The sequence below is a fragment of the Erpetoichthys calabaricus genome, chromosome 11, assembly GCF_900747795.2.
Source record: "Erpetoichthys calabaricus chromosome 11, fErpCal1.3, whole genome shotgun sequence".
Classification (NCBI taxonomy): Eukaryota; Metazoa; Chordata; class Cladistia; order Polypteriformes; family Polypteridae; genus Erpetoichthys; species Erpetoichthys calabaricus.
The window spans coordinates 23,859,649-23,884,119 of NC_041404.2; the positions used below are offsets into that span (position 1 = coordinate 23,859,649).

Here is a 24,471-nt window from a genome sequence, read left to right on the forward strand (position 1 = left end):
AGTCAGAGACAATTTTGGGTACCAGGAGTCGGGTAGGAGTTGGCAAAAATGTACCGACTCTGACTCCTAATAAATTTAACTTGTAATGAAAAAAAAAATACAGCAAGTTCAAATGTTCCATTTCACAAACAGTAGTCATAATTAAGTACTTCTCTGATGTAAGAATAAAGCCCAGTGCATAGTTGTGTTACTACTAGTGTGAAGTTCAGCTGAGCTATTATACAACCTGACATTCACATATTGTAATCTGGATTATGGTACATTACAAAAAGTGTTTTCATTTTATTTCAGATATAATGTGTTTAACAAGTTAATTTGAGTGTAAACAAATGTAATGATGTAGGTGTAGGTGTGTGCTATGGCCTGGTATGTGTTCAGGGGTTCTGCACTCTCCACATATGCTCCCACCCAGGGCTGAACTTTAGCATAACTTTGCACACAACCAGTTCTAGAAGATTTTGAAATTGAAAAGGAACAGATTCTATGTATTGTGACAGATAATGCTTCTAACATGTTAAGCACAATTGAGAAAATGAATAAAGTAGATGAAGAAACTGATAAACAGATATTAAAGGAAGACAGTTCTGCAAGTATTGGAGAAAGTGAAACCAAAGGGAGTAGGATAACATTTTGGATAACATTGCTGAAGAAGCATCTAAGCTTACTATCATTCAACATATGCATTGTGCTGTTCATACTCTGCAACTTGCAATAAGAGATGGATTGAAAGATTGTCATGCAGCTACTCTAATTGGCAAATAGAGGCAAGTAACTATTGCAGCCAGGGCCTCTAAAACAGATGCCATTTTGAAAAGACGTGCAGGAAAAGGAGCCGCGCTGGGGAAGCACTTATTTGATGGTAAACCGTTTGCTTGAACTAAAAGACTTTCTTGAAGAATTGGACAATAAAACTGTTTTATTATCTGAAAGACAGTGTGCACAAGTAAAATAACTGGAAAGTCTACTTTCTTACCCCTTTACAGTCACCAAGAGGTTACAATATGAAGATTTAATACCTGGTTAATTTTTCTTGGGATCCTTGTTGATCCAGAGATTATTAGTGATGTGGCTAGAACTGTAACAGCAATGCTACCCACCCAAGTCAGTGTTGAAAGACTATTTTGCTTCTTGAACACTGTTGGTTGTTTCTTATAGATTTTTGGGTGCTGATCATTAATATCACATCAAAATTTACCCATCATGTACTTTTTCAGAGAAATCTTCAGTCTTCAGTTTTGTCATGATTTTTTCTTATATTTGTATCCAAACATTTTTGCTCCCATAAGTGACTTATCAACAATGGTTTGTGCAGCCTGGGTATGTCTAGGCATGTAATCAGGCCAGGTTGGAAGCTGTTCTGTGGAAGTTGACATCCTGGGCAGGTCTGAACGAGCTTGACGCTGTCTCAGCATGCTATAAAGGTGGCTTGCATACACCGATCCTGCTCATTTGGTTAATATAGATCAGGGGTGGCGAACTCCAAGCCTGGAGTGCCACAGTGGCTACAGGTTTTCATTCTAACCCTTTTCCTAATCAGTGACCAGTTTTCACTGCTAATTAACTTTTTCCCCATCACTTTGATAACCCTGTTAGAAGTGTTCAGCCCTCTGAATCGATTCCTTTCTTCATTAAATGACAGCCAAGCAGAAATGAGATGTGAAACGAGCTAACAGATGACCAGCTAAACTGGGGCTTCAAACTCCAACCAATTTCACTCCAATCACTTTCTTAAAGAGAAGCCAGTTCTTGCTCTTAATTAAACCCGTTATTTAATTCCATGGCTTGTTGCTGCTCTCATTCTGTCATAGCACACATTTCGAAAACTGTTGTTTTTCTGTTCTTTCTACGACAGGGGTGGCGAACTCCAGGCCTAGAGTGCCGCAGTGGCTGCAGGTTTTCATTCTTACCATCTTCTTAATTAGTGACCAGTTTTTGCTGCTGATTACTTCTTTTAATTAACTTTACTCAGGCCCCATAGTTGTTTCTTTTTCTTTAATTAGCAGCCAAATAATAATGTGACACAAAATAAGCCACCACATGACCAGCTCCCCTGTGCCCATTGCACAATATCTGAAATTTAAGAGAGGTGATGGTCTTGGTAAGGTTGATCTCTCAGGTTACCAAAACATTTTGATGGTGCTCTTAGAAAGAACAGAAAAACAACAGTTTTTGAAATGTGTGCTGTGGCAGAATGAGAGCAGCAACAAGCCATGGAATTAAATAACGGGTTTAATTAACAGCAGGAATTGGCTTCTCATTGAGAAAGTGATTGGAGTGAAATTCGTTTGAGTTTGAAGCCCCAGTTTAGCTGGTCATTTGTTTGCTCATTTCACATCTCATTTCTGCTTGGCTGTCACTTAATGAAGAAAGGAATCAAATCAATTCAGAGGGCAGAACTCTTCTAACAGGGCTATTAAAGTGATGGGGGAAAAGTTAATTAGCAGTGAAAACTGGTCACTGATTAGGAAAAGGGTTAGAATGAAAACCTGTAGCCACTGCGGCACTCCAGACCTGGAGTTTGCCACCCCTCATATACAGTGCATCCGGAAAGTATTCACAGCGCATCACTTTTTCCACATTTTGTTATGTTACAGCCTTATTCCAAAATGGATTAAATTCATTTTTTTCCTCAGAATTCTACACACGACACCCCATAATGACAACGTGAAAAAAGTTTACTTGAGGTTTTCGCAAATTTATTAAAAATAAAAAAACTGAGAAATCCCATATACATAAGTATTCACAACCTTTGCTCAATACTTTGTCGATGCACCTTTGGCAGCAATTACAACCTCAAGTCTTTTTGAATATGATGCCACAAGCTTGGCACACCTATCCTTGGCCAGTTTCGCCCATTCCTCTTTGCAGCACCTCTCAAGCTCCATCAGGTTGCCATTTTAAGATCTCTCCAGAGATGTTCAATCGGATTGAAGTCTGGGCTCTGGCTGGGCCACTCAAGGACACTCATCAGAGATGTCCTGAAGCCACTCCTTTGATATCTTGGCTGTGTGCTTAGGGTCGTTGTCCTGCTGAAAGATGAACCGTCGCCCATTCTGAGGTCAAGAGCGCTCTGGAGCAGGTTTTCATCCAGGATGTCTCTGTACATTGTTGCAATCATCTTTCCCTTTATCCTGACTAGTCTCCCAGTCCCTGCCGCTGAAAAACATCCCCACAGCATGATGCTGCCACCACCATGCTTCACTGTAGGGATAGTATTGGCCTGGTGATGAGCGGTGCCTGGTTTCCTCCAAACGTGACGCCTGGCATTCACACCAGAGAGTTCAATCTTTGTCTAATCAGACCAGAGAATTTTCTTTCTCATGGTCTGAGAGTCCTTCAGGTGCCTTTTGGCAAACTCCAGGCGGGCTGCCATGTGCCTTTTACTAAGGAGTGGCTTCCGTCTGGCCACTCTAGCATACAGGCCTGATTGGTGGATTGCTGTAGAGATGGTTGTCCTTCTGGAAGGTTCTTCTCTATCCACAGAGGACCTCTGGAGCTCTGACAGAGTGACCATCAGGTTCTTGGTCACCTCCCTGACTAAAGCCCTTCTCCCCCGATCGCTCAGTTTAGATGGCCGGCCAGCTCTAGGAAGAGTCCTGGTGGTTTTGAACTTCTTCCACTTACGGATGATGGAGGCCACTGTGCTCATTGGGACCTTCAAAGCAGCAGACATTTTTCTGTAACCTTCCCCAGATTTGTGCCTCGAGACCATCCTGTCTCGGAGGTCTACAGACAATTCCTTTGACTTCATGCTTGGTTTGTGCTCTGACATGAACTGTCAACTGTGGGACCTTATATAGACAGGTGTGTGCCTTTCCAAATCATGTCCAATCAACTGAATTTACCACAGGTGGACTCCAATTAAGCTGCAGAAACACCTCAAGGATGATCAGGGGAAACAGGATGCACCTGAGCTCAATTTTGAGCTTCATGGCAAAGGCTGTGAATACTTATGTACATGTGCTTTCTCAATTTTTTTATTTTTAATAAATTTGCAAAATTCTCAAGTAAACTCTTTTCACGTTGTCATTATGGGGTGTTGTGTGTAAAATTCTGAGGAAAAAAATGAATTTAATCCATTTTGGAATAAGGCTGTAACATAACAAAATGTAGAAAAAGTGATGCGCTGTGAATACTTTCTGGATGCACTGTAGATAGTCTGTGTGTATATATAGTATCTGTAGCAATATAACAGTAAGTAAGCTTGATGCTATAGACGTTTTGGTGTGGGGCGATATATCTTGTCAGTGTCGTGTAACAGCCGCGATCTATTCTGCTATATATGTGGCGAATATGCACTTGTGCCTCAGAGACGTTGGATGACTGCTCTTGTGAAGAAAGCTTATCATCTGTATTTCGGCTGCAAAATTGGTGATCAAGCCAAGGAGTAGGCACCTCACATTTGCTGTGCGACATGTGCTGTCAGTCTGAGAGCCTGGCTCAGAGGCACTCGAAAGACGATGCGGTTTGCTGTTTTGATGATATGGCGAGAACAGAAAGACCATGTGACGGACTGTTAATTCTGTTTGACTAATGTGTCTGGTTTCTCTGCCAAAAACAATGTCAATTGGATATCCTAATATACTTTCAGCAATGAGACCCGTGCCACGTGACTACAGTCTTCCAATTCTGAAACCACCAGAGGATTGGACCTTAGATGAACTAGATGAAGAAATGACGAACCAGATGCAGGGTACTGAAAGTGACATTGACCCAGATTTTGAACCGTGCTCATCAGGCGATCCACATCTGATAACACAGTTTGAATTGAACGATTTGGTCAGAGATTTGGGTCTGTCAAAAGCAAAAGCCGAGCTGCTGGGTTCGAGACTGCAGGAATGTTGTTTGCTGTCACCAGCTATGAAAATTTCTGTTTCGAGGCCGACATCATGATATAACCAAATCTTTTGCACAAGTTGACAGTCTCTGTTTCTGTTGTGACATTGAAGGATTGTTCTTGGCCTTCGGTTGTAATCACAACCCGGAAGAGTGGCGTTTCTTCATTGATTCGTCAATGTTAAGCCTGAAAGCTGTTCTGCTACACAATGGCAATGTTTATCCTTCAGTACCTGTTGGCTATGCAGCACACATGACAGAAACGTATGAGAATATGGCACTGTTGCTGAAGCACATCCAGTATAGCAGGTACAATTGAAATATCTGTGGAGATCTTAAAGTCATTGCTCTGTTACTAGGACTGCAGCTCGGCTATACAAAGTACTGTTGTTTCATCTGTGAATAGGACAGCCTTGCTAAAGAGTCACACTATTCTCGACAGAACTGACCACTCCGTAAAAAGTTAGTTCCAGGACAGAAAAATGTGACACATGAATTGCTTGTCGACCCGGCAAAGATATTTTTGCCTCCCCTTCACATAAAACAGGGACTCATGAAGAATTTTGTGAAAGCACTGAACAAGGAAGCTGAAGGTTTTCGTTATTTAAGACCGATGTTCCCAAGAATAACTGACGCCAAGATTAAAGAGGGCATTTTTGTTGGTCCCCAGATCAGACATGTTATGAGTGACAAGCGGTTTGAAGATCTGTTAGTTGGGCCGGAAAAAATTGCCTGGAAAGCCTTCAAAGACGTTGTTGACAATTTTCTGGGCAATTACAGAACCCCAAACTACATTCAGCTGGTAGACAAACTTCTCAAAGCATACAAGACAATGAAGTGCAACATGTCACTCAAGATTAATTTCCTCCACACACAATTGGACTTCTTCCCCGCAAATCTCTGTGCTATCAGTGACGAACGCGGTGAAAGGTTTCACCAGGACATTGCTACAATGGAGAAATGATACCAGGGCAACTGGAATCCATCAATGCTTGCTGGCTACTGTTGGACACTGCAACGGGATGCACCAGACATTGAATACAAAAGAAAATCAGGAGCAAAACACTTAATTCTGTTGAATTTAATAGCTTATGCGAAACATAAACGTGACTAAGTATGTTATTGTTAGGAACTCAGAAATAGACATTTATAGGTTTACTATGTGATGCAGTAAAACCAAAACTATATTTGTGCATACCCAGTAGGTACCTGTCAGCAAAAACGTTTCAGGAAGCAGGACTTTCCAAAAACTTGTTGTGCATTGTAATCAAGTCAGATTTAAGAGCTTCATGAAAGAGGATCTGACAGAAACAATTCTGTTTCTTAGAACACTGCATTGAGTTAATTTTGGATTGCACTTAACAGCTATTCTACTCTACAACTGTATTCCAAGTTTAATATATAAACTTATTTTAGGTTTTCCGGCTTTTGTTTTTGTTTTTTGTTCATGTAGTTAAGCTTTGTTTTTGTTTTAAAACTACCGAAGAATGTGGTTTATATTTTTTGAACTGGTAAAGTTCCTGTTCCCGATTTTTATGCATGCTACTACTTTATAGCCACTTGATAAAAACAATAAATAAAACCTTAATGTTTTCATTTTTTTGTCTTTTGTTTAACTGGCCAATACGGTAGAAAGTCAGCTTCCTAGCCAGTAGTTCTGTGGTTAAATGACGTGTATGTTGCCTTCCTTCAATCAACATGGAAAATACATTAGCATATTAAATACAGAGGAGTCTAGGAGTCGGTGTTGGAAGTACTGGAAACTAAGGAGTCGGAGTCGAAGAATTTATCTACCGACTCCACAGCCCTGCTTTGTAGCCCAGATGTTTAGCTTTAATCAGAATCACTGATGACTAACTATGTAGTTTTTTATGGTCTTATTTATGGGAAATAGAATGCTGTATGTGGTAAATAAGAGTATAGTATCAGTTACAGGTAGATGTTATCACCTGCTTGGCATCTCTGGCTGGCACAGTGATGCTCTTTGTCTAGCTCTGTGGTCATTAGGTAGGGAGCATCTTTCTTTCATTGATGTTTTGCTTCTTACCTCGGTACATCTGCTGGTGGTGGAGATGTCTCCCTTAAGTGCACAGATGTGGTATTCCCCATGTTTATAATTGATGCCGGGAGCTGCTAATCGTCAAAGCTGTGCCATGTGCCCATTTTAAAAGGAGAAGCACAAGTATGAGGGGTGAGGGAACAGGAAAAAAAAGAAAACTGAGGTTAATGGAAGAAGGAGGCAGAAGGAGAAAATAGCTGGTGCAGGGAGTGAGTGAGCAAAAGGGAGCAGGCTCGTGAGAGTGAAAGCAGGCAGCTGGGAGAAGGAGTGTGTGGTCGACACTCGGTGGGGGGGTTCATTTGGAAGCAGTCACTTTATCTGAGCAGTTCCAAGAAGCAGGATCGACCAGGAAGGTAAACGGCTTGCCGCATAAGTCCAGGAAGGCAGCAGGGGTTGAGGTGGCTTGGGGGGAGAGGCCCCAGCATGAGCTCCCTGGCCGTTGGGGACCTGAGTATTGGTCTAGTGAGGTAGCCTGTAACCGACCACACTCACAAGCACACCCTCCAACTCCCACCACTTAAAACTCACCAGTTAACTTTTAGATGTGGAAGGAAAATAGGGATAATACTGATTTTTTCCCCCTCTTCCCTCCTTGACCTTGATAAGGCATTAGTTTGTGGAATTTTCTTTTTTCCACAATTTTTTTTTTTCTGATGATTAAGTTGGATGCACCTTTCACAGTGTGCTTAAAACCAGTTTAGGCAGCACTGAGGAGGCAGGATGAATTGCAGAATGTGCTCACTTTTAATTTTTCTTTAATAACTATCTATTCTCTCTTACACACGATATAGTAAATGGTCCAGTGCTCACTTGGAAGTAGTGGAATTCTTTAATGTACTGGTCAATTTCCAAATAAGTCTTCTTTTCGGTCTTGGATAAAGAAGACATTTGCAGTTTATGTTCTGCACATCGCTCATGTTTCTTTTTATGGTTCTCTTTTCACTTGCTCATTGGTTTAACAAAACTGTGGAAGAAGTTTCAGTTTTTTTTTTTTTTTTGGTTTTGTTTTTCAGGATTTAAACATTATTTATTCCCACTTTCATGGTATGGACATTCTGTCTCATCTCAGGGAACATCAGCTAAGGTATGTAAGATTCATACTCCCATGTTATTTGTAATAGTGTTTTTCACAGCTTGTTAAATTTTATGTACATTCTTAGAGTCTCAGTTGGATGAATGAGTAAATAGGTAGATGAACATACTTTTTAGGGATGCTCCGATTGATTGGCCACCAATCCAATTTGGCAGATTTTCACTAAAAAAGATTTGATTGTTAAATTGGCTGATCATAAAATCTGATCTTTTCAGCCCCTGCTTTTATAAGCTTTATGATAATTTAGTTGCAGTGATTGTTCCTTTAGTTTTTTTTTTTTTTTTTGCAGTTTAGCCTTTACGTTAAAGAAAGTGGAGTAATAAACTGAGAAAAGCAGAATCGGAGAAGACATCCAGTAATTTTTGGCAAATGCCAAAAAAAACTGCTTTAATGAATTCAGACCTTTTTATTTTGTCCTTTAAATGACAAAGGACACCATGTCAGTTTGGACAGCAAGATTGTTTTAAGTGCAACGGCTTACGTTTTTAATTGGAAAAAGCAAAATGTATCTTTTACTTATAAACCTGTTAAACATGTTAGTCCTGATAAACTACTTATGAACACATTTGATACATTTGCGACGTAAAGATTTGTATTATGTTTATTATTTATTTCTTTGAATGAATTTAGTGTCATTCAGCATCTGTTTTGGTAAGAAACAAGTACTGCTTAATTAAAATGGTAATCCATATTTTACAATTACACCTCAGGAATTCTGAATGTCTAGCTGATATACTGAAGAAACAAAACACGCACACCTTTATAAATATACATAATGTATATTGTAACAGCAAAAAATTAATGTACAATTAATGATTAAATGATTAAAAATTATTAAAACCTGTAAGTTCATGTATATTAACATTAATGCAGTGTTTAATTGCCAGTATTAATTGTGTGTAAATATATATGCATATATACATTTTTACATATATCATTTTTGTTTTTGTTAGAGAAATGGTGAAAACTACTTTTTTAATTGAGCCTTGTTTCAGATAGGTACATTACAGAAAAATTAACAACATGATAGCTTGTAATTATAAAAGGGATTTTATTTTCTTTTATGCCATATGTATTGTGGATACATGTTTTGTACATATTTTATTAGTTAAAATAAGTATTTTAAGGAAATTTAATTAATTTTACTATTTTTATGGCCACTGAACAGTAATCCTACAGAGTTTAATTTTATTAATAAAATAATTAACAGTTAACACCTGCGGTCTATAGTTATAAAAGGTAACACTTTAGTATAGAACACAAGGCTTCTTCTATGTCTCTGGTTATGCAGGAGCTTAGTGTAGAATGTTTTTTTTTAAAGGATAATGAAAAAAAATCGGAATCAGAACTGGTATTGGAGTTGGACGATCTAGTAACATGAAATTGGTGATCAGTATTGGCCTTAAAATAACCTAATTGGAGCATCCCTAATACTTTTTATGTTAAGTACCTTGCATTATATATTGTGACTATAAGAGGTAAGCATATGTTAATTATTTGGCTTATGCTTTATTAAACACTGAAATGTGGTTACTCAGGTCAGCGTATTTTCATTTTTTAAATGTAGATCTGTGAAGGAAATGCAAAGAGAGGCAGATCCTGTGTCTTAGGATCAGAGGCAGCATCTACTCATTATCTGAGTAGAGTCTACATACTGTATTCTTCTGCTGTCTGCATGTTATTTTCTGTCACATCCAAAAAGTCTTATACTATATGGACAAAAGTATTGGAACACAATTCTTAATTACTGAATTCAGGTGTTTCAATCAGACCCATTACTACGGGTGTGTAAAATCAAGAACCTAGCCATGCAGTCTCCATTTACAAACATTTGTGAAACAAAATGGTCATTCTGAAGAGATCAGTGACTTCAAGCATGGTACTTTAATAGGGTGCCACTTTTGCAATAAGACGGTTCCTGAAATTTAATACCTGCTGGATATTCCATGGTCAACTGTAAGTGGTATTATTGGAAACTGGAAGCGTTTAGGAACAATAGCAACTCAGCCACGAAGTGGAAGACCACATACAGTTGCTGCTGATTCCATAGCTGAAGAGTTTCAGATTTCCTCTGGCATTAACTCTTTGGCAGGAGCTTCATGGCATGGATTTCCATGGCTGAGTAGCTGCATGCAAGCCTCACATCACCAGGTCCAATGTCATGCATCAGATGGAGTGGTGTTAAGCACACCACCATTGGGGAATGCAGCAGTGGAAATGTGTTCTATGTAGTGAATCATGCTTCTCTGTTTGGTAGTCAGATGAGCTAGTTTGGGTTTGACAGAGGCTGGGAGAACGTTACCTGCCTGACTGCATTGTGCCAAATGTGAAGTTTGGTGGAGGAGAGATAATGGTGTGGGGCTATGCATGTTTTAGTGGTCGTTGTGGGTTTTAAGCTTGCAAGTACACTTACAAAATAAATTTTATTTTTCTCTTCCTAACAGATCAATGTGCACTGTAGCTCGTTATGAGAGGCATGAAGCCAATCATGTTCTGTTTTAGTAAGTACTTAAGTCTTTTAAATTTGAGAGAAAAAGTCAGTTATTCCATATCATATTGAACTTTAATTCTGGCCACCCCAAAATTATATACCTTGCCCATGGCTTCCAGGTGACCTCATTTACTATGGAAATTTGTATTGATTTCCTTTCTACTTAAATACTGCAGCTGTTGTGTAAAATAGATATGAAAATTTCAGAGTGAAATTCTGTAAATATATTCAAATAATTTTAGATCAAATGATGTAAAAGTTTCCCTGTATTCTCCACAGAGTAAAGAAATCCCTGGTAATACTAATGCTACAAACTATTATACTTGCAAATTAAAAAAACCTGGATTCAGCCAACATAATGCCTAAAAATATGATAGCTTGTCACTTTATGAGAAACATAGCTTTTTAACTGAATAAGTACTATAGTGAGGTGTCATGCATACTGTGAGTAAGGAGTAGAGTGAAAATGACAGGCTACTGCACACTACCTAATAGCCTTTGGTTCAATATGCTTTACAGAAACAAATGCATTGTGTTTATTATTGTCAATGTTGAGCTAGTATTTCTAATAGGCAATAATTCCCTCAGATATTTCAGATAGGTGATATTTTTATTTGTGATAAGACTGCTAGAGTTTTCTTTAAAAAAAAAAAACAAAATATGTTAGAGCTGAGGCATATATTTAATGAGCAGGTATGCCTTTGACCGTCAATCAAACCTTTATTAGTTTTTTGAAGTGTCAGTGACTGATTAATGATGTTTGCTTTTCCTGGCATTTACAAATTAAATATACAAGTTAACAATAAGTAATACTTTCTCACATAGCATCAGTTTTAGCATACTTTACTATTATACAATTAAAGTAGGAGACAAAAAAACTGTTTTGCTTTATACTTCACAAACCAGGTGATTATTTGCAGTGAATACTTAATTACATTTATTGTATTGATTTAAAACTGAGAGAGAAAGGAAATTGTCACTGATTAGAATTAATGTTGTTTTACTTCCCGGCTGCTTGTCTGTTTTCCCTTTTTCAGCCCTGACAGCCTTTCTACTTGTTGGTATATTCTTCTGTCAGGATCTGTCTTCATGAAGGAATCAATGTTCTTGCCCAGATGTTGGTAAGCAGTGTAAATCTTTTATAATTTCTTTACTTGCTGTTACGATACAAATGAATTGTCTGAATATAACTTTCAAAATTTACTTATGTACTACTTAAAAAATGTGAACTTTTTAAAAAAGCATAAAACAACCATATCCATGCACAGATGAGACTATGTAAAAGTGAGCTGTGGAAGTGGCACGAAGTATATTAATTTCTCCTTCTCTATTTGGTAAGTATTTACACCAGGTGCTCCTGTTTGTGTGTAGGAATCTCATGTGGTTGCCTGTTTCAATGGATTTTTTAAAGTGACTTGAGTCCAGAAAAGTAATTTTCTGGAGACCTTAGAGAATAAGTTTTATAGTAGTCAAGTCAAAGATATATATATATTTTTTTACAATCATGGTATTTAGGAAGTTATGTTCTTCAGTTAAGTATTTTTTTTTATTAATTTGAAAAAATATTGTCTAGTCTTGAATTTCAAGTAATGATTTACATCTTGAGATTGCACATATTTTTGTCCAACATTTAATGCACATCATTTTCAAGAAAAAAGTTTAAAAAAAAAAAAAAAAAATGATTCTGCTGTTTTAAAAGAAGCCTGGATGCACTGTTCACCTTACTGCCTGTCCTTGCTCTGTGTAAACCTTTGACCCAGGCATCAACAACAACAACATTTATTTATATAGCACATTTTCATACAAATAATGCAGCTCAAAGTGCTTTACATGATGAAGAAAGAGAAAAAAGACAAAATAAATCAGAATTAAACTAAGGGAACACTAATTAATATAGAATAAAATGTCAATGTCAAATTTATTTATATAGCACATTTAAAACAACATAGGAATGCTGTGGCCAAAGTGCTTTACAATAATAGAATAAAAGAAAAATATACAATTAACATGAAATACATAAATAGAAATAAAATAAATGAACATAAATAAAATAAATAATAAGTAGAAGTAATGTTACATAATCACAATTAGGAAACCATCAGTATTACTGAAGGTCACAGAATGCAAGTGAATAGAAATGAGTCTTTATAATCTTGTTTTGAACAGTTCAATTGTAGACGACTCCTTTATGTGATGAGGTAAAGAGTTGCACAGGCGAGGAGCAGCAGCTGCAAAAGCCCTGTCCCCTTTAGTTTTATACTTGGTACGAGGCACAACAAGAGACAATTGACCAGAAGATCTAAGCACTCTAGATGGCTGGTGTAAAGCACACAATTCAGATAAATAGGCAGGAGAAAGCCCATGTAAAGATTTAAAAACCAGCAACAAGATTTTAAAATCAATTCGAAAACTGACAGGCAGCCTGTATAAAGAAACTAATATTGGAGAAACAGAATCAGACTTTCTTGCCCCAGCCAGAAAGCGAGCGGTAGCATTCTGGACCAACTGTAACCTGCGTATCAGGGATTTGCTAATCCCAGGATACAGCGAGTTGCAGTAATCAAGGCGAGAAAAGATAAAAGCATGAGTAGCTTTCTCAAGATCCCTAGAAGATAAAAAAGGCTTGATCTTACCTAATAGACGAAGCTGGAAAAAGCAACTCTTGACTACAGAATTAACCTGTTTCTCAAAAGAGAGGTTACTGTCAAAGATAACACCAAAATTGTGGACTTGAGGTTTGCAAAAGACAGAGAAAGAGCCGAGAAGTCCAAGACCAATTTGGGCTTTAGGTGATTGACCCACTTTAAGCACCTCCGTTTTATTTTGATTCAGATCGAGAAAATTATTAGCCATCCAGGATCTTAGTTCAAAAAGACAGTTGTGCAGTTGATTCACTGCAGAGTTGCAGACGGGAATATAAACCTGTGTATCATCAGCATAGCAGTGAAAAAAAATGTTAAATTTCCTAAAAATAGCTCCAATAGGGTGAAGGTATATAGAGAACAAAATAGGACCCAAAATAGATCCCTGAGGAAAACACCACATTTAAGAGGAGCAGTAGACGAAAAAGAGGAATTTAAAGTCACTGAAAAATGTCTGCCAGTTAGATATGACCTGAACCAGTTAAGAGCAGCCCCTTTAAGCCCAACAAGATGTTCAAGCCGCAACAGCAGTATCTCATGGTCAATAGTGTCAAAGGCAGTGGACAGGTCAAGGAGAACAAGGACTGCAGTGCCACCTGAGTTAGTAATAATAGAGATGTCATTGAATACTTTGAGGGCCGTCTCAACACCATAACGCCTAAAGCCATATTGGTAGATCTCAAATAAATTACTGGAGTTAAGGTGATCAACCAATTGATTATAAATAATTTTTTCTAATATTTTAGCTAGAAATGGCAATTGGGAAATCGGGCGAAAATTGGCTAAAACTCCTTTTTTAGACAGGGATGTACCGCAGCATGTTTAAAAAATAAGGGCACAACTCCCTCACTAATAGAACCATTGATAATGGCTAGTAAAGATGGACCCAAAACATCGAAGGCTTCCACTAAGAGGCGTGGTGGTACAATATCAAGAGGACTGAGAGCTGGTTTAAGAGCGGCAATAGTTCTTTTTAACTGTGAAAGTGAGACAAGATCAAAAGATTCTAAGACCATACCATGATTAACAGTAGGAAGTTCTTAGCCAGTTGGAACAATACCACAGCGGATTGTATCAATTTTACTGACAAAGAATGAAAGAAACTGCTCACATGAAAGAACAGTGCTATTTAATCCCATCACAGAATGAGGGTGAATGGCCGCATTAATTGAATTAAATAAGACCCTAGGATTCTTAGAATGATGGGATGCTAAATCACCGAAGAAGTCATGTTTAGCTTTCTTAACTGCAACCTGGAAGTTGAATAGAGAAGTCCTAAAAATCAGTTTAGAAACAATCAGTCCATCTTTTTTCCAACACCGTTCCACAGTTCGACAGGTGTGGCGCAGCGATTGTGTAATTTCATTTAGCCAGGGAGCAGGTCTTCCCTTATTACAGCGTATCTTGAGCGGAGCAATCGAGTCTAAAAGTGAGTAAGGTAAAAGTAAAGTCCGATGGCCAGGGAGGACAAAAAAAACAAAAAAAACTCCAGATGGCTGGAGAAAAAAAGTAAAATATGCAGGGGTTCCAGGCCATTAGACCGTCCAGCCCCCTCTAGGCATTCTACCTAACATACATGATCAGTCCTCATTGTATTCAGGGTTCAGGCATGGTTTCTTCTATGACATTTTGTGAGTACTGCATTTACTTTTGTTATTTGGTGAATGATTCATGCACTTATGATAATATTGTTGTCAGGTTTAGACATAAAAGCTGTGATTTTTTTTTTTTTTTTTATATCCACTTGCATGCACGCACCCACCAATATGGGAGTGCCACTTCCTAAATAAGAGCTACTTATCTGTCCAGTTTTCAGTTTGTTAATGAACGCCATTTCCATTGCTAATACTATACAGTTGTATCATCCTCCCTGCTTGTTTGGAACTGCAGTAGGCCTCAGAAATGGGTGATCAGGAATAATTTCTTATCCTTGGAAAAGTGAGTACCATAAACATGTTGATCAGCTTTCTGTAGGTCTTCATTTGGAGTATTAACTTAAAACATACGTTCTATAAGCTGTAACTTCAAACTTCAAACATGGTCTTACACTACAGGGGTGGCCTCTAGACAGATTTGCTCCTCAACATGAATTCTTAAATAGCATTTTTATTTGTATATATTTTTAATAAAAATGTTCTACATAAAAATCACATAATAAAAATTAAAGTACATGTGATTTTTGTGATGTGATATTTTAGTTGAAAGGCAGTATGCTGCTTAACTTCTTTAGATGTGTGTAGTTTCATGCTGGTTTGCTAATTTATATAAAAAAATCCACCCACAATTGTTGCTTTGAACAGAAGCATCCTTATTTTATGAAAAATGTAATTCTGAGCATTGGTGATAAAATGTATTACTTCCAGTTTCCTTTTGTTGTCATAAACATAATTCAGAAAAGCCGGAGGCGATGTTTTCTAAAACTGTAATCTTTAGTGCTTCAATGTTGATGTATTTTGTCATTTTTAAGACATTTGTTTTCATGTATGGTCATGTGTGCATGAACACCATTAAACTGCAAGAACAGTCACAGTAGGTTTTAAAATCTATAAAGAAATGCTTCATTTAATTACCCAAAACTCCACTAATGTATTCCATGCTTATGAAATATAATTTCAGCTTGAAAAATACTGAACCTCACAACATTTTTCTGTATAACTGAGATATTCATAGTATCTTGTGTAGTATATTCGCACCTTGTACGGGACAAATTTATAGGCTTATATCCATGTTTAAATAATTATATGTATTAAATGGAATAGGTGCTTATATCCACGGCTTTCCAGTCATTGGTTTTCCCTTCATTAAGAAATTTATCTCCATACATAAAAATAATAAATGTATTCTAATTTGTAAATAAATGTGAATATGTATACAGAATAATGGACTTGATCAAACTCAGTTGAGTTAACAACCTAAGGGAGAAAGGACATAGGCCACAATCTGCCAAGAAAAATTTACCAACTCTGTTTACTAAAGAGATTTGGCATAAAATATTAATTTTTTTAAATGGATTTCTTCAATGTCAGGGAGGAAATACTGTAAATATAGAATCTCATTAAATGTCATGAGCATATTTAAATTTTAGTGTAATCCTTGAGTGAAACTCTGCTCTCTCATGTGTCTATAGTTAAAGTAAGTGATATCAGGCATTGACAAGAAGATCACCAACAAAAGACTACACATAAACAACTCTTAAGACAACGACTTAAGGTGTTGAGTCATGTGTATTATGTCTTTGAATGGAAGAATCGTAAAAATACCTCATTTATGGCCTAATTTTGCACAAAGGATTTTTTAAAATAGTTTTTTGTTTTAGGACCACCTTGAAATCAAAAACCATTGTTTGGTTGGGTCAAAATATGAAACACACATTTGGGCCACATTTATAACCATACAGTTAGGCACAGAGAAAACCGTTTACACACTCTTGAAATCTATACTAGTATATGTTACTTATGAAGGTAATAATGATTTTGTGCATTCTGGTGTATTAAATGGCATATGGCATTATGCAATGTTTAAAGAAGCAGTCGCTGAAAATATCCAATTAATTTCATATTCTTGTATTTTGTTGACCGATGATGTGCTTTTAGCATTCTTGAATTTTCATGTATTTGTACTATGTGGTGCTTTATGGTATTTAGGAAAACGGGTACAGTGGAACCTCGGACCACGTACAAATCGGGTTACGACCAAAAGTTCGCCAAACTTTTGCCTCTGTTCACGACCACACACTCGGGTGACGAACAAGCCAGTTTCCCTTCCGGTTCGTACGCACCGATGATTTCTGCACGTGTTCAGTCTCTCCCTGTGCATTCCCTGTGCAGCAAGCGAGCAAGAGATAGAGCGCGAGTGAGCGTATATATATATATATATATATATATATATATATATATATATATATATATATATATATATATATATTTACTTACAGCTTGTACGGTCTGGAACGGATTAATTGTATTTACATACAATCCTATGGGGGAATTTACTTCGGGTCACGACCAAATCGGGTTGCGACCAGAGTTTTGGAACGAATTACGGTCGTGACCCGAGGTTCCACTGTACTTGAAATTTTTAAATAATTGGACATTAAAATTATTTTTTTTTCTATGTCTGAATTACAGTACTTGTTAAAGTTGGATATTTTTTCCTTGATCATAAGTGTACCTTGTTAATATGTACTTAATAGATACAGTTAGTGAATGGAGGCATGAGGAACTTTTAATATTTTCTTTTTTGCTGTTTCCCCTGCCACTGGTCATCATAGCTCTACTATACCTGCTGTGGGGTAACTTGTTCCATGCTCTTTACATGAAATGGTTTTGACAGCAAGAGCTTGTGATGTTGCTGGTCTTTTTCATAAACACTGCTTTAAACACAGATTAAATTTTGCACCATGATTTATTTGGATGGGAGACAGAGTTACATAGTGGTTAGTGCTGCCCCTCCTTCACAGTTCCATTCACGGCCCAGTTGCATGTGGCGTTTGCAAGCTCTTCTAGAATTTGTGATTGATTTTCTCACTAGTATCATCACACATTCCAAAGAGGTACAAATTATGCTTTTGTAAATTAATATATACAGGATGGAGTGCTGCACAACGTGGTGTGGATTCACATCTTAGTTTGTTGGTGGCATGTGTTTGGAACCTTTTAATTTAAAAAAAAAAAAAAAGTAATTAGTTCAGAATGTGTCAATATGGGAGTGAATATGGAGTGAGCCAACGCTATTTGAATATTTAATTCAAAGTGATTTAAAATAGGTGTATGAAGGTAGGTAGGTAAGAAGGTTTTTATTATGAAGTATGTTTAGGTGTATACCACTAAAGTCATTTTTAATTCTATGGATGGGGATTTTTAATATAAATACAGTACCTGATATGATTTAGTATTGGTACTGGTTGGTATCCTGACAACAGGGGAGGTTATTTTTATGAAATAGGAATACTCCAATCATATTTTTTAAGGCCAATACCGATCACCGATTTCATGTTACTTCATCAGCCAATTCTGATACCATTTTTTTTTGTTTTAGTCCTTTAAAAAGCTTTTTACCCTAATCTCCTGCATAACCAGACAAATAGAAGTTTTATGACCTATATTAAAGTGTCTTTTTATAATTACACTACTGTTTTATGAACAAAATGAAATTCTGTAGGCTTAATGTTCAGTGACCATAAAATATTAAAATAAGTAAAATTTCTCTAAAAGACATATGTTAACTAGTAAAATTTGTGCAAAAATATTTATCTGTAATACATACAGCATTAAAGAAAATAAAATGCTTCTCATAATTACAAATTGTCATATTGTTTAGTTTTTTTTTTCCCCTCGTGTACTTATCTGAAACAAGGCGTAATTAAAAAACAGTATGTTTCACCATTTCTCTAACAACAAAAATATATTCACGCACAATCAATTGTTATTGCAATTAAATGTTATATATATGTTTTATATGTTTTAATCATTATAAATCATTAATTGCACTACCTCTTTTTGCTTCTAAAATGTACATTTACTGTATTTATACAGGTGTGTTTTTTCCTTCAGTTTATCAGCTAGACATTCATAATTCTTGAGGTGTAATTATAAAATATGGATTACCATTTTAATTATATATTTTTTGTTTCTTACCAACCTAATGATGTATTATCACCACTTGTTCACTGATAAAGTAATTTTCCACTTGCTGCTCTTTGTTTACACTGCAGGAAGTTTTCTGCAAAAGGGAAAAAAAAAAAAAAACTAGAGGTGTGGGAATTCTTATACATAGAACAGTCCCATTTGTGGCATCATATGTAGTATCAGATCCTGAAGGGAGATATGTGATGGTCATGGGCAACTTATTTAACTGTAAAATGATTTTGATAAATGTTTATGCACCCAATGTTGATAATAAGGAATTCATGCAAAATCTATTTGCATCCATTCCCAATATGAACACTCATAAAATTATAATGGCTGGGGACTTTAATTGTGTTTTAAATCCACTCTTAGATAGGACTACTGCCACAGGGTAGATGAAATCTAACACTGCAAAGACAATTACACAGTTTGTAACCGACCACAACTTATCAGACCCCTGGAGGTTTCTAAACCCAAACTCAAGAACATATTCGTTCTACTCACCAGTGCATCATAGCTACTCAAGAATTGATTATTTCTTTATAGATAATAATTTCTTGCAAATACGACACAATTGTTATCTCCGACCATGCACCTCTGGTCTTGGAGCTAAAATCATTATGCTCCTCACACTCACCTCGCAGATGGCATCTTAACCCATTTCTATTAGAAGACAAGAACTGTACAGAATTTATATTTAAACAAATCAGTTTCTTCCTAGAGACAAACACACCCTCAGAGGTTTCTGCAAGAACACTGGGAAACTCTAAAGGCCTTCTTAAGAGGACAGATTATTTCATATTTTTCCCACAGAAATAAATTAGAAACCAAGAAAGTGTCAGAGCTAAGAAGCGAAATTACTAGAATAGATGAAGAACAAGCCAGGCGTCCAAGTGAGGCTCTTCATAGGAAAAGGCAGGCTCTGCATACAGAACTCAACATCTTGACAACTAAAGAAACTGAACAACTAATTTATAAATCAAGACATCATTACTGTGAACATAGAGATGAAGCTAATAAGCTTTTAGCTCAACAAATCCACAAGCAAGAATTTCACAGTGCAATCCCAGTAATCACCAACACGAATGGAGATGAAATCATTGACCATAAAAATATAATGCACACATTTAGAGACTACTATAAAACCTTACATTCTACTGAGTTTAAAGAAGACAACAAACAATCTAATTGCATTTATGGATACATTACAGATACCACAAATAGATACTTTTAGTGCTGAGGAACTGGATAAACCTCTGACGCTATCAGAATTACTAGATGCTATAAAGTCACTTCAAGGCGGGAAATCAGCAGGCCCTGATGGCTACCGTGTAGAATTTTATAAGAAATTCTCCACTCAGCTAGCTCCCCTCTTATTGGCAACATTTTCAGAAGCTAGAGACAATCAAATTCTACCTCAAACCTTTCGTCAAGCATTAATCACCGTCTTTCCTAAACAAAATAAGGACTTGTTACAATGTGCAACATACAGACCAATTTCACTTCTGAATAATGATGTTAAGATACTCTCAAAAATTATAGCTAGAAGGATGAGAAAGTGCTGCCTTTGGTAATATCACAGGATCAAACTGGATTTATTAAAGGTCAACACTTATCTTCCAATCTTCGATGCAAGTTTAATGTAATATATTCACCAGCAAAGTCAAACACCCCAGATATATTATTATCATTGGTTGCAGAAAAAGCATTTGATATGATTGAATGGAACTACCTTTTCACTGCATTGGAGAAATTTGGGTTCGGCCCGAATATTTGTGCATGGATCAAACTACTGTACACCAGTCCAGAAGCTTCAGTTTGTATTAACATCATTTGTTCAGACTACTTTAAACTAGAACGTGGCACCAGACAAGGATGCCCCTTGTCACCACTGCTGTTTGCAATCGCCATTGAACCACTGGCGGTCCACTGTCGAAATTCTTATCAGATAAAGGGGGATTATCAGAGAAGGACTGGAACAGAAAATTTCTCTATATGCAGATGATATGGTTTTATATATATCAGACCCAGAAAACACTGTGCCTGCAGTTTTAACAGCACTTACAGAATTTCAAAAGATCTCTGGTCTAGAATTAATTTGAATAAAAGTATACTCTTTCCAGTGAATTTGCAAGCATATAATATTAGATTGGACACCCTACCTTTTACCATAGCAGATCAGTTTAAATACCTAGGGGTAAATATCACAAGTAAATATAAAGCTCTTTATCAACAAAATTTCGCCGTCTGTATAGAAAAAATTGAGCAACACTTGCATAGATGGTCAACCCTTCATCTCACTCTAGCCGGAAGAATTAACGTTGTTAAGATGACTATCCTTCCTAAGCTTCTTTTTTTATTTCAAAACATTCCAATATATATCAATAAATCATTTTTAAGCAATTAGATTCAACCATAACCTCATTTATTTGGAACTCAAAACATTCACGTATCCGAAGAGCGACCCTACAAAGACCTCAGGCAGAAGGTGGCATGGCTCTACCTAATTTTCAGTTTTATTACTGGGCAGCAAACATACAAGCCGTAAAAACCTGGACACAAATAAATGAAAATAAACAGGCTTGGTCCGCAATAAGTAAGTAAAATAAGTAAAATCCTGCAGTACTTCTTTATATTCCCTGCTCTGCGCTCCAATAAATGCAAGTTATCGCAAATATACTAATAACCCAATTGTGCTTCACTCACTCAGAACATTGAACCAATTTAGAAAGCAATTTAAGATGGAAAATCTTTTATCTGTGGCACCTGTGCAGGAGAACAACCTCTTTCAACCCTCACAAACATATCTAGTTTTTAATATCTGGAAAAGATTTGGGATTAAATTGCTCAGAGATCTTATCTTTGCATCCTTTGAACAATTACATTCCAAATTTAACCTTCCAGCTACACATTTCTTTCACTATCTTCAAATTAGAAACTTTGTTAAACAGAACCTGCCCGATTTTCCTCATCTCATACCCTCCACCATGCTGGAAAAAATACTGCTCAATTTCAAGGATTTAGACACCATTTCTGCAATACATAAAATTTTATTAGAGTCCCTTCCTTTCAAAGATTCAAGAGGACAATGGTAAAAAGATCTCTTAATTAATATATCAGAAAAGGAGTGGAAGGTAGCAATGCAGAGAATTCACTCGAGCTCCATATGTGCAAAGCATAGAATTATTCAACTCAAAATTATATATCGAGCTCGCTTAAAACTGTCCAAAATGTTTCCTGGGCAAGATCCAACCTGCGAACGCTGCAACCAAGCTCCTGCCTCACTGGGTCACATGTTTTGGGCCTGCACCAAATTAACATCATTTTGGACCAAAATTTTTAAGTGCCTTTCAGACAGCCTTGGTATCACAATCCCTCCTAACCCATTAATAGCTGTGTTTGGTGTTCCTCCAGATGGATTTGAAGTGAAGAAGGACAAGCAAACTGTGATTGCATTCACTACACTTTTGGCACGCAGACTGATTTTGTTAAATTGGAAGAATCCTAACTCTCCTCTAATAAGCCAGTGGGAAACTGATGTTTTATATTATTTTGATATTGGAAAAAATCAAATTCTCAGTTAGAGGATCTGTACAGAATTTTTTCAAAACCTGGCAGGATCTAATCAATAATATTTTAGAATAAGAAGAAATAATTATTTCCGCATTTCTTTTCCTTCTCCATTTATCTTTTTTGCCCTATTAAACTCAACAATTTAGGCATGTTTACAAGCCTTAAGTATTGCTCCTTTGGCCATGCTCTCCTTCTCAGGGGTGGGGTTTTATTTATTTTCAATCCTATTTTTTGTAAAAATTGATCAGTTTGTACGGAATGATTACAATAAAAAAAAAAAAAAAAGATGCACACTGGCTCAAGTACTGTAATACCTTATGTAAAGGAGCACTACAGCTACATTACCATAAAACTTAGAAAAGCAGGGGCTGAAAATATTGTTTTTTGTGATTTTTTTTTTTTTTTTGTGAAAATCAGCCGATTTTGGTCGGTGGCTGATTGGTTGGAGCATCCCTAGTATGGGACATGTTTCTTTGTATAAACCAACACTCCTACTTGGTTTTTTAAAAATTCCTTTGTCTATTATGCTTAGCTTCCTTGGTCTTTTTTCCCTTTATGAAATTAGTTTGCAGAAGGAGAAGTTAATAAAGCTGTATACCACTTTAAGGAATTCTCAAGCTTTTTTCAGCATCTCATTTAAGGTGTTTTTAAGTTGTTAACATGGCACACAAGGATATCTCATTATTAAATCCAAATGTCAGGCAGTGTGTCAGGTTAGAGGTCAGCCTCTGTAGTTTTTTTTTTTGATATTGGCTTTAATCAACTGAACTTTTATTGCTTTCTATTTCAAAAAAAATATATTGTGCAAGAGTCATCGGTTGTTGCATAATCCTTCTAATTTACAGAAAATTGCTGTTAGTTTCATATATTTTGCACTATGTAGGACTATGTACAGGGACAGGGCTTTTGCAGCCGCTGCTGGTCGCCTGTGGAACTCTTTAGCTCATTAAATAAAGGAGTCGTATACAATTGAACTGTTCAAAACAAGATTAAAGACTCATTTCAATTCACTTGCTTTCCGTGACCTTCAGTAATACTGATGGTTTCCTCATTGTGATTATGTAATCTTACTTCTATGTATTATTTATTTTATTTCTATATAAGTTATTTATGTTAATTGTATGTTTTTTTCTTCTTTTATTGTAAAGCACTTTGGCCATAGCATTCCTATGTTGTTTTAAATGTGCTATATAAATAAATTGACATTGACATGTATTTTAATATAACAAGCATTAAGATAGCCTATTTAAATTCACTATATAGTGATTTTCTGTTGAACCCTAACAAAAATTATATATATTTTAAGTCCTTTATTAGGTCTAACAGGAGATTACAGAGAACAAATATTCTAATGAACAGTTATAGTAAACAGTTTGTATGTTTGTGTGTTTTGTTTACATTACCATACCTGCCACCTTCTTTAAAAGTAAAGTCATGTTGAAATCATTCGCTGCACAAGGTGCATACCAAATTACTTAGCAATACTGCTCTTTTTCAACAGCAAAATAGTGGTACCCTTTGAGAAACAAAGAAAATGATAAAAATGGAAATGTCAAAAAGTATAAGAAGTAATAAATGATAAAGGAAATAAAAATTACGAACACATTAATTTGCGGACAGTACTTTGGTTTTAATCATCCACGTTTTCCTGACAAAAATTAGTATCAGACATATTATTTTACCTTGCTTTCCTTCATTAAGTCTTAACTTTAATTGTATAATATTTTTCCGACTTTATTCTGATTTTTTTTTTCTGGACAGAAAAAATGAAGTATTTGACATATATTAATTAATAAGGACAGCGACAGAATAAGTTATTCCAACATTAGAATATGGTTTGCACAAAGTTTCATTGCAATATATATTATCCTGATTTTGTTACCAGAAGATTGATGGAAGCAATTACTATATAGCCTTCAGTCTTAAGTTGAAAGGGGTGGAACTGTAGATGGAGGTTGATGCTGGTTTGTGCAAATGCTGTCAGAATTCTTTACTAAACCATATGTTCATTTATCTGGTAGTAGCTGTGAGCTCTACTCAGGAAATTGATATTCTTTCCATAAAGTAGTTGAGTGCTTAAAGGAGTAAGAGATTCTGAAGCTGAGCTGCTAAATGCCTTTTATGTTGTTTTGGACTAATGAAAGTCTTCA

General features: G+C 36.3%; 1 protein-coding gene across 9 annotated transcripts in view; it reads left to right on the top strand.

The window, feature by feature from the left end:
- Window positions 1-24,471, top strand: part of rapgef6 (Rap guanine nucleotide exchange factor (GEF) 6) — a 287,599-nt gene that overhangs the window by 84,925 nt on the left and 178,203 nt on the right. For all 9 annotated transcript variants that reach the window (XM_028812817.2, XM_028812819.2, XM_028812818.2 and 6 more), the window contains 3 exons: window positions 7,909-7,979; window positions 10,433-10,489; window positions 11,517-11,600. In XM_028812817.2, the coding sequence (XP_028668650.1) occupies window positions 7,909-7,979; window positions 10,433-10,489; window positions 11,517-11,600 (212 nt within the window). The remainder of the gene's footprint in view (window positions 1-7,908; window positions 7,980-10,432; window positions 10,490-11,516; window positions 11,601-24,471) is intronic.